At 36.2% G+C, this 12,125-nt stretch overlaps 1 protein-coding gene across 1 annotated transcript in view; it reads right to left on the reverse strand.

Moving 5' to 3' along the window:
- Positions 1–12,125, reverse strand: part of ENPP3 (ectonucleotide pyrophosphatase/phosphodiesterase 3) — a 63,197-nt gene that overhangs the window by 31,544 nt on the left and 19,528 nt on the right. The window contains exons 8-14 of the mRNA XM_060167608.1: positions 11,368–11,487; positions 10,693–10,802; positions 9,040–9,105; positions 8,462–8,534; positions 4,094–4,202; positions 2,599–2,727; positions 2,184–2,215 (exon numbers count right to left, since the gene is read on the reverse strand). Coding sequence (XP_060023591.1) covers positions 2,184–2,215; positions 2,599–2,727; positions 4,094–4,202; positions 8,462–8,534; positions 9,040–9,105; positions 10,693–10,802; positions 11,368–11,487 — 639 coding nt within the window. The remainder of the gene's footprint in view (positions 1–2,183; positions 2,216–2,598; positions 2,728–4,093; positions 4,203–8,461; positions 8,535–9,039; positions 9,106–10,692; positions 10,803–11,367; positions 11,488–12,125) is intronic.

The following is a 12,125-nucleotide window of genomic DNA, read 5'->3' on the forward strand; positions in this document are numbered from 1 at the left end:
GTCTCTTCACAAACTGGAATGAAATTTTATTTCTTAATAATAACTGCTGTTAACTAGATGGCGTATTTAAAAACTTGGTAAAGGTGCAAATCATACTGGTATCTATACATGTAAAAAAAGTGAGCAAATGAGAAATAGAACTACAAAGAACCTTTTTCTCCCTCGACTTTTTTGAGAAACAACAGAAAAAAAAAATACAGGTAAGGATAAGGGGAAATGAATTGTTTTCTACTTGCTCAGTTTCTTATTTATTTTAAGCCTCAACAATCTCATAAATATTTCAAGTCTGTGTCACTATTATCTCATGTTCAATTTGCATAAAAAAGAAGAGACACTACAAAATTGATTTTAAAAATTTAAAAGAAATACAGAGAGTAGGAGAGTGAAGAGAGTTATAGAATGAAAAAGGGCAGAGAAACTTATTTATTGCACAGATATTTCTGCCAGATTTTTTTTTTCTTGCCTACTTTTCCAGTCTTCTTATTTTTCTACGTTTTCATTTATCATTACTTCTTTCTTAAGCCGCTATTTTTGTAACTTCCAGGCAAGCACATTGTGGCAGATGCTGAGGATGCAGCTTCCTCAAAGGTCCAAGGGACTAGAATGTGCCCTTAAGGACCGCCGATCATTTGATGAGGCACACTTGGCTGACTGGATGTACAGCCCGAGTAAATCCAGAGAAAACTTGTGGTACACTGCCAACCTCTGAAGAAGTATGGGGTTATTCTTTGCATCTGAGAATTTGAGATGAAGACGCTAGAGTTGAGATATAATTTTGGTCCTTTTATCTAAGAACAAAGTTGATGCTGCTGTCTGTCATGCAGCCAGAATGTGTGGAACTTGCCACTTCGTGTTTGGTTATGTTTGTCCAATATAAGCTCAATATAGGCCCACAAATCAGCATTCCTGGAAATATTGTACTACCACTTGGAACTTTTCCCTGGGAATAATGGGCTACTTCATAAAATGATAGTCCAGTTCCTCAGGGCTCTGCAGCTCCAGGCCTGGTCCTATCTGTGATGCCATGTAATGGATTTCCAAAGCCTGCGGTATCCAATCCCTTTGCGCCACTAGGATTATTAGACATTTGCCATCATTTCACCAATAGGACTGCAGCTATATGGATCATGAGGTGATGGAAAAAAGGGAAAATGATATGTGGATTTAGAGAGTCCATTTGCTGGAAATTCTCCACTACCCTTCCAGTCAGCATGGGCACATTCCAGGTACACCCTTCACCACCTTCACCAGTAGGGAGTGAGATGACCCATCATGCTTACTCAAGATCAGAATATTAGGTGTAAGAGACAAAAGGAGTGACTAACACTATAGAATTCTGCTCAAGCGTTCATTCTTACTTCAAACTTGCAGTGGGTCCCAGGTTATAGTAACCACTCTTTCCCCAGCGTTTTCTTATTCACATTTTCAGCGTTCAATGATTCACATTTCATTCTCACAGTTTTTACTATGTTTGCATATCGCCTATACATAAATAAATCTAGCCCTATCCCAAGCCATGGTAAACTCATGAATCCATATAATAGATGTATATTTGCAAATATACTTTAAACATAGAACCATTAAAACCACCATAGAAGAATATTTTATTAATATTAAATATTTCATTTAATATAATGGTGGTTTTATATATAATATAAAACAAATAAATATTTCATTTAATATTAAAAATATTAAATATTTTAATATTTCGACCACTTTAAGCTATCTGGAATTTGTCCTGCTTATTTACTTACAACCTGGGATACAAGAACCAATCAAAAGCAGTTGCAATTATACTTAAGGGAGTTGATTTTTCTGACCTGTACAAAAAGATCTATAATATCTGTGCTTCACTGTTTTCCAATATTAGATCATACAAAAAATATGAAAAATGATGCCGCCTGAAGCTCACTAGCCCAGCTCCTTTGAATGAAACATCAGCCCATTCAATTCAGGAGTCAGTGCCTCCGATACCCAAACAAATTTCCAATGGTGGTGTCAACTCCAAAATAAAAACAGCTAAGGTAAAACCAACTGACAGGAATTTAAAATAAAGTTGATGGAGGTTTAAGAAATAAATTACAAATGGCTTGGACTCGAAAATATAGAATATAGCTTTCTTGAAACTTAGATTAAAGACATCCATTAATTTAAACATATGTATTAGAAGACTGTATACTTACACTGAGGTTCCTAACAATTTCTTCAGAATTAACTGTTTCAAAAGAAAAAGAAGTAAATCACATTACAACTGATACCTGACAACTGCAAAAAAATATAAACAATTCAGGTGAATTTGACACAAACATTTATTAATGACTGTGATCTGGTAAAATTAAGTAAAAAAGTACTTTAAGCAAAGAATTATTTTAGCGTTTAAGAATGGAGTATATTTTAACTTAACAATATTAGATATTACCATAGACTTTAATGACAGACTGTAATTAAACATGGGATTTTCTCATTTGCTTCTGTGTGGTCTTCCCAAGAGGTGAGAAGAGGGGGCCTGGGAATCCCTGCATCCTCAGAATCAGGAGGCTATCGTTATTCGCTTTCAGTATTACCTTTATTTTTTTATGTGGTCATCTTCATACTTACAAGTAAAAAAATCATGAGGTATATTCAGAGTCCTGATGCGGGGGGCAGGTCCTCCATACATGTAGAAGTTTGTTTGGGAAAAATAATTAGTCATATATTCTACTTTGTCACAATAAGTCTGATCCATTCCTGAATTAAAAAAAAAAATTATTCACTGAATGTATAAGATGGTAACGATCGGTTGTCTTTGATCAGATCAAATAGGAGATATTTTATGTTACAGATCTCGAACCAAGTTTGACTGAGAACCTTTACAATTTACTCAATTATTTTATTCTAATTAGCAGGCCTTGAAAATCCTGGCAGTGGAAGACAAGGATCATGTTTATAAGAGAAGAACAGATAGGAATTATAAACAGATCATCTGTTCAATGTAGATCTGTTAAAGTAATTTCGAAGAAGAAAGTTCTCTGTAGGAAGCTAATTAAATCTTTATAACATCTGATTTTACATAAAGCAACATGATATATTTTTAAATCAAAAAATAACATGCATTTTTATAAAACAATACATTAAGCAAGAGAACAAAGTCTAGATAATTTTTACTTTTCATAAGTGTATTATCTAAATTTTATAAGAAGCATATGCTTTAAAAAAGAATTGGTAGTTAAACCTTTTTTATTTGAAGAGTCTTCAGACTCCATCCATATTTTTATTATTTTTACCATTCATTTTATTATTTTTATATTTTATAATTTTTTAACAAAATATGCATTAAAATATTTTCTTCAATTTTAAAACAATGGGTCAAAGTATTAGGGAACCATTTTAGAAACTTAAAATAAATTACTATGTCTCACATTATCTTGTTGTAAGATATAAACAATATTCTGCAGACGTGTCCCTTTTCCTCTTCTCACCCCATCTAGATTGCCCTGTCTAGAAAAGGTCCACTTCTGCTTTATGTACTTCCTACCACACCACATCAAGGAAAATACTTGGCATTGAGTTAGCACTTAAAAAATATTTGTTGAATGAATGAGTACTTTAAAAGTGAGGTTGAAGAGGGCATGACGTCTGTCTCACTTCTTTTAATATTCAGGTTGACGGAAATGGAGAACTACCCTCAAGCAGAGAAATGTGGAGTGACAGGACTTTATAGAAGTCTATTCACATGACCAAAAAAATATATAGAACATGGTAAAACTAGCCAATTCAGTAAACTGCAGCCAATCTATATGAATGAATCATTCACTGAAAAGAAGACACTTTTTATGATGACAGCCCAGCCACATCCTTGTTAAGTACTACTAACTCCAAATATATAGAAAATTAAGTGTATGGATAGATTTTTCAGAGTGAATGTTAGAATAATTAAACTAAAAGTATAAATTTTAGTCCTCTATTCATCACAGCCTACTACAAAGCTCATTCTTTGCTCATTTAAGAGCTTCTAGGTCTAGAAATAGACTTTAAAAAATCTCTATTTTTTTGTATGCTCCCCAAAGTGATAAGATTTAATCAATGATAAAATATGATTTTAAAGAAAGCATACCATGGTCAGCCAAGAGGATTATATTGACACAATTGACTAAGTTTCTCTGCTTTAGGCCTTCCATCAACAATCCAAAAGTGTAATCTACTAACTGTAAGGCTTGAATTACCTAAGGAAAAAAAAATTGGAGTTAAGATTATCTTCATGGATTAAGGCTTAATTAACCAAACCATTACCTAATCAAGTAAAAATTAAATAATTTCCTTCTCTGAAATTGCTGGGTTTTGAAATAGGATATCAGAGCCCAGCACCCATACTACATTTACCAAATACCACTTCCCTATATTTCTATAGACAAAAAAAAAAAAAAAAAATTAAACCATATTCCTTACAAAGGGAAATAGACTACTGGCCAATAAATACCTGAGAAAAAGTGTTCAACTTCAACATTATTCAAACATTATTTAACTGCAAAGGTTTTCATGATAATTTCCAGTGCTGGGGAGAAGAGTCCACAGACACTTCTATAGGAGCCTAAATGGTTACACGTGTTCCAGAGAACAGTGTGACAATGTGTAGCCAGAGAGTTTAAAGGGGGCATACCCTATAACCTAATAATTCTGTTTCTCGGCATTTGTCCAGAAACATACAAGGATATTCATCACATTATTTATTTACAATTTAAATAGAAGAAAAAAATTATACCATATCCTTAAGTAGGTATACTCAATAACAATTAAAAAATATTTAAGCAACCTAAATATCCATCAACAGAGGAATGTATAAAGAAGATGTGGTACATATATACAATAGAATATTACTCGGCCATAAAAAGGAACGAAATTGGGTCATTTGTAGAGATGCGGATGGATCTAGAGACTGTCATACAGAGTGAAGTAAGTCAGAAAGAGAAAAACAAATATTGTATATTAACGCATATATGTGGAATCTAGAAAAATGGTACAGATGACCTTATTTGCAAAGCAGAAATAGAGACACAGACGTAGAGAACTAATGTATGGATACCAAGGGGGAAAGGGGATGGGGATGGGAGGAATTGGGAAATTGGGATTGACATATATACACTATTGATACTATGTATAAAATAGATAACTAATGAGAACATACTGTATAGCACAGGGAACTCTACTTAATGCACTGTGGTGACCTAAATGGGAAGGAAATCCAAAAAAGAGGGAATATATGTATATGTATAAATGATTCATTTTGCTGTACAGTAGAAACTAACACAACATTGTAAAGCAACTATACTCCAATAAAAAATAATTTTAGAAATATTTTTAAAGAACAATGGCATAGGAAGATGATCACCGTACAATGATAAAGTTAAAAAATTAAAGCCAAACTGTATACACACCCATACATATTGCATAATCCAATTTTGTTTTTAAATATATTAGCATTTCATAGTAAAGTCACATATATGGAAAACCAAGAGAAAATATATCAAGGTACGGTTAATAGTGATTGTCTCTGAATAATGAGTTGGAGTTCATTTTTATTTTATTGTTTATATTCTTCTGTATTTTTAGACTTTTCTACACTTTATTGATATAGTATATTTAACTGACTTAAGGTTTAAGCGAATAACTTTTAACTAACATAACCTCATCTTTTTTCAGTGAATAAGAAAATATAATAGCACTTTCCCCACAGGATTGGGAAAAATGTTTAATCTTCTTAGTACTATTATAACAATGATTGCCTTTTGTTTTCTTTTTTGAGAAAGGATTTTACAAGCCAATTACTGTTAAGAGTGTTAGTGCATTATCTCATGAAACCTCTCAGCAAATATTCATGGAAGGTGCTATTGGAATTTCCAGCTATAGAGACCAGGAAACTTGAGGTTTAAAACAGTTAAGTGACATGCTGCTGATCCCACAGTTACTAAGGGACAGGGCAGGACTTTAACTCAAATCATCTCTATATACTGCTAAATCTGTCATCAACTCCATGACACTTTCCTGACCCTCATTCTCAGGGTCACCACGCACTCTGGTTTGCCAGTGAGAGTCATGGTTTCCACCTGTCATCACAGCATAATTATGTTCCCTTTCACACAGTCCACCTACTCACTCCTCCCGGCTGCACTCAGAGCACTTCCTCCTCTGTCCTCCCCTGACACCCTGGCATCCCGCTACCTTTGGACTCTCCACAGTTTAGAAATCATCTGTGCCTGTGTCTGTCTCCCCAGGAGCATGGGAGCTCCTGCAGGGAAGGGACTGTGCAACCAAACTCATCACCTGCTTCCTAAGCACAGAGCTGTTCACAAAGTACACACTCCATAGATGGCACGTTGCACTGAACGTGAAGTGAGTAGATGCCAGCCTCCTAACAACAGCAATAGCAAAGCCATAAAGCCTTCCAGTTTCTGCATCTGTTTGGCCTCTTCTTAAGTTTTAAATGAGGCTTTGTCTTAATCCTTCTAGTTTCACTCTTCACTCTTTCTTTCCTTAGGACATCTCTGCTTCCATGCACCATCTGTATGCTGCCAAACGACCTGATCGCCAACTCCTTTGAGCTTTAAATCCATATTCAGTTGCCTTCTGGACATCTCCATTTGGATGTCACAGGCACCCCAGTCACAACATGATCTTCACCTCCAAGAAGATGCCCTTCAGTGGTCTTATTGGAGGAAACTGCCTGCTTATGCTAGAAACCTGAAAATCACCATTGATTCCCCCACCCCATCACCTATCTCACACCAAGTCATATCAAGTCCATCTCTAAAATGAATCTTAAATATACCTTCTTCCATCTATGATGGTTGCCACTACAACAGTCCAAGTCACTATCATCTCTTTCCTGAAATGTCGTAAAAGCTAACTCATGTCTCCCCACTTTCCCTTGCTCTCTCTAGCCCATTCCTCTTACACGATAAAAGTGATATTTAAATTCACATAGATCTGATCATGTCCTTCCCTGATTAAAATGCCTCAGTGCTTCCCATTGCACGTCTTATGGCCTAGAAGAACTCGCATGGTTTGGCGCTTGCCTCCTTCTGTAAGCTTCCTCTTAGCCCTCTCCCCTGGTCCACAGTGCACCTGACACTAGTGAGAGATAATCCTCGTATAGCAATTCAAACAGTACCTGGCACAGAGCAGCACACAATAAGAGTTAGCTGCTATTCTTATTTTTACCATTATCATATTGTCTAGCTATCTGTCCATTTGTCTGTCCATTTGTTCCTCTAATGTGCTCAGCTCTTCCCTTAATCAGGCCATTTGTGAAATTTTTATCTTTTTTGTTATTCAGAGAACTTTCTAACCATCCCCAACCCTAAAGACCTCTCAGGGCAACCTGATCGTTCCCTTTGCAGCACTTTTCCAAATTACACTTAAAATTTATTTGGGTACTAAACTAGAGCATTGGATAGAAGAAAAAGATATGGCACCTAAAGTCAGCTGTAAGGGTCAGACAAATGCAGATTAGAGTAACTCCTCTCAGATCATATAAAGCAGGGATAACAATTAAAATGGAAAAGAAGAAATGGTGAATATGCTTTAGATAGTTACTAAGCCATTCACCCTTAGAATAACCTGATTAAGTGTTAGATTCTGTGAGACACTCAAGGGTGGTGTAGGAATATGAAAGAGGACTAATGGGTTCAGAGTGGTCAGACTTGAGCAGGGCTTATATTAGAAATCATTTTGATTTAATGAAAAGGAAGAAGAAGGGCATTTCTGACAAACACCTAAGTCATGCTGCCAGAACGAATATGCTTGCATTGCAACTGGGGAAAACTGTTAAATGAGTTTCCATGGGGTAAGGAAACGCCATACTCGTGGGGACCTTTGCAACTTTATATCATGTCCAAGACAATGCAGCCTTGAGTGGGTTTTAGAAGAGAATCTGCTTTTTAAAAAAAATCATATTTAAGAACTATATTTCTGTAGTAAATACAAAATGGTTTAGATAATGAAGTAACAAGTATTGAAGAGTCTACCTCAATTATAATGGGGGCCTAGAAGGCGAATAACTCTGCCTGATGCAATAATATATTGTCCAATTATAAGGAACTTCTGATTGGAACTGTGCTTGAATAGACAGCCATATATTCCACGATGGACTTTCAGGTGACATGGCTCGAAATGGGCTACATTAACACGTTAAGTTGACACACAGGATCTAGCCTCGATGTTCTCGTGATGTGAGATAACAATGCTGCATCTAAGTATTCAATAAGTGTTATCAAATTAATCAAGATGCGCTTAATAAGCCAGATATTCTTTTTACACTTTTAACTATTTTGTGGTTATGAAAGCAGATAATCATTTAGACTTTTAACTCTTTTTATGTCTTCATGTATATCAAATACACTTGTATTCAGTGGAAATTAAAGAATAACGTTGCACGCTGTGGGTGAAGGCTAGATGATTTTAGCTTTGTTTAAAAAGAAAAACTTACTGCGGCACTGACTGGTCCCTGAGCATGTCCTGCAGAATCAGGTTGTTCCACGTATATGGTATAAAAATCAGGTCTAGGGGTAAAATTGAAACAGAGAAAGACGTTACCCATTTGGAATAAAGGTACAAGTTGGGTGTGGGAGATTTGTAGGTCTGGAACTTTGTGGCAGTTTCCTCCTCTTTTTCTCTGGTCTTTCCTTCTCTACAACCAGGCCCAGTGGTTCAGTGGTTCTGCTTGGTTTTGGCAGGGATAGTGGTCTAGCAGGAACTAAATGAGACCTTCCAGGATGTAAGCACTTGTCTGACTCAGTGCTGAAAATCTGTCTTGTTCTTGCTAAGACCTCTCTTGATGAGCCACAGCCCTCTGTATTTCCTACTTTATGACTTTCTGCTGACTCTTTTCTCTGCCACACTAGTTGTTTCTTTAAATGTCTGGTTTTAAGAATAATTCTTGAAAAATGCCTGTAAAAAGGAAACACCAAGTTTTTTTCCAAAATGGTAATTTAAACTAAGAAATACTTTCATTTTATGCCCACAAACATCCCGCTGTGGCAGCACTTCCCTGACACTAGATATTACCGTTCAGCTTTGGGCAGGTCCAGCCACTTTAACAATGTAAAGACCCTTTCTTCATATGTGACACTTCTGAAATGAAAAGTAAAAATAATTTTTAAAAATTAATCATATCAAAATAACTTCATTATATGCCTGCTCAGGAAGGCAGGTTGATATTTTCAGATATTTTGTGTCCATATATTATAAAAGGGATTCAGTACTGCTCAAAGGGATTCCCGTTTTCAATACCTATATGGAGATACACTCGACTCACTATAAATTCAATGTATATTGTTTTCTTTCCTTCTCATCCATCCTTCCTTCACTGTTCCCCCGATTAAAATAGAAGGCCATTAATTACTATCCATTAGTTCAATTTGTTGATTTTTATTTACTTCATTCATTTATGCATTTATGTGCACTATCTTTTGTCAGACATGATTTGTTCATTTTAAACAGAATTTATCAGTGAGCAAACCAAAGACGACGTCCTTCCTAGAGGTTACATTCTAGTCAAGGAAGACAAACAATAAATAGGCCTAACACATAAATAAATTACAGAGTGTATTGAAAGGTGAAAAATGCTATGGGAAAACAAAAGCAAGACTAGAGCCAGAATAAGGGGCACTGAGAAACTGGAGTGGGAGAATTTGAATTTGAAAGCTTAGTGTGATGAGGCTAAGACAATACTGAGAAGGTAATTTTTGAGCTACAGCCAGAAGGAGGTGAGGGAGCGGGCTGTACAGATACATGGAGTGAGATTGTCTCAGGCAGAGGAACAGCCTGTGCAAAGGCCCTACAGCAGAAGCAAGCCTGGTATGCTGGGGTCACCGAAAAGGTCAGTATGGCTCGAGCAGAGTGACAGCACCCAGGAAAGTAGCTGGAGAGGTGTCTGAGAGGCAGGGGCACAGCAGGGCTCATACCACAAGGGCCTTGTAGGCTTTACTCTTTGCTAAACTGCAAGCCGTTGAAGTTTTTGGTGCACAGGAGTGTCATAATTGGACTTGTTCTTTTAAGTAATTATTCTGGCTAATAAACTGAGAATAGATTATAGGGAACAGAAATAGAAACAGGGAGACGTGTAAAAAGGCAGCTGCAGTAGTGCAGGCAAAAGAGGATGACGGCTCGACCAGAGTGTTAATGCTGGGGGTAATAAAAAGCTCTCAGACTGCATATAATATTTTGAATTAGAGGCACAAGGGTTTGCTGACAGACGGGATGAGGGATGTAAGAGAGAGGAATCAACGTTGACTTCAAGATTGTTTGGCCCAAACAACTGGAAAAATAAAATTACCATCAAGATTAAGACCAAAAAAAAAAAATTCTAGGGCTTCCCTGGTAGCACAGTGGTTAAGAATCCGCCTGCCAATGCAGGGGACACGGGTTTGAGCCCTGGTCCGGGACGATCCCGCATGCTGCGGAGCAACTAAGCCCATGCACCACAACAACTGAAGCCCGCGCATCACAACTACCGAAGCCCGCACACCTAGAGTCTGTGTGCCCCAACAAGAGAAGCACTGCAGTGAGAAGCCCATGCACCGCAACGAAGAGTAGCCTCCCCTCACCGCAACTAGAGAAAGCCCGCGCACAGCAACAAAGACCCAACGCAGCCAACAACAAAAAAACATTCTAATCATCCCTGCCTAGACAAGATCACATCTGCAGGTGCTTTAGTACCTGTTGTAAGTCCTATATATGGAAGGAAAGGTGCCATTTATAGCCACATCTGATCCTGGCCAAAAGTAGGTACCAGCTTTTAAACCCTGATACATGGCTGTCAGCCAGATCTATAAGAAGAGAAAATTTCAAATGAGTGGAGGTCAAGAGAATAATCAGTTTGAGTAGAAATGGTGCCATTTATGAGAAACTGAACAGTATTAACAGTTGCAAAATTTATTCAACTATTAAAATGTATTTAAATTATTTAAAATTTGTCTTTGTTGCAGTTCAGAAAAGTAATTATCCAGGCATCTACTTCAAAAATCAAAAAACATAGGACAGTAAGAAAGATCATTTTTCAAATTGGTAAAATTGTACAGTTCTTCTTTCCCTTTTAAAGATTTAGAAAACAGAATGAGTAAAAACGTTAACAGATAATCTTTCTGAGTAATTTCCAGGTTGATACGTTTATAATACAACATCCAAGTTTCAACTGAAGACAATTTAGGTGAACAACTATACACGTTAAAAAGATTCAAATTATAATTATAAATAGTGGTGAAACACTGTCCCACCCCTAGCCCTTAGAAAGTAAAAAGATAATGTAAAACTCAAAGTGGAGAGAGAAGAGAGATCCACTGTCACGTTGGGAAATGAAGGTTACTTTGGAGCCACAAGGAGAATGCTACATACTGGTTGTCCATGCCACCAAACTGGATTATTTTTCTCCTCTGAAGAAAGTGAAAAGTTCTTGTTGAGGTGTACATCATACATTTTATTGTCAATGATGCCATGTGATTCTGGATATAACCCCTAAAATGATAATTTTTAAAAAAGATTTAAGATAAAATAATAAATTAATAAAACATACATTTAAATTGAAATAGCATAAGACCCATAACTCATATTTGAAAAGATGCCATATACCCTTCAATAGAAAACCCCTGGATCTGAACCCTAATACCAAATATACATACTAGTATTATATATATACTAGTTCCACCGTGGTCTATAGCTGCAAATGAATGACATTAGGCAGATGATTTGGGCTGATGGTTTTAATATAACTCATGTTATTAATAACTGTTTGTTAATTATAGATTCTATATTATAATAATGACTAGCTATTGGTTTTATTGGCAGTAATAGCAAGAAATTTACTACATGGATGCTTTTAAGTATCAGATAGCCTGGCAAATGGGTTAAAATGTGTTACCAGCAATTTAAAAGGAAGCCTGCCAAGTCTCTGTACTTCCTCCCTTCCATCCATCCATCAGTCCAGTCATTCTTTCAATTCACATATTTTTATTGAATGCCCATGATACCCTATGCAGTTGTAACTACATTTAGAGAGATTTTTAGGGTCATTATTTCAGAACATTATTATATATATGAATATGGATACATATGCATATGTAGGAAATTAATAGCACTTATGTATAATCCCTTAC

This window comes from Lagenorhynchus albirostris, chromosome 12, assembly GCF_949774975.1.
Source record: "Lagenorhynchus albirostris chromosome 12, mLagAlb1.1, whole genome shotgun sequence".
NCBI lineage: Eukaryota > Metazoa > Chordata > Mammalia > Artiodactyla > Delphinidae > Lagenorhynchus > Lagenorhynchus albirostris.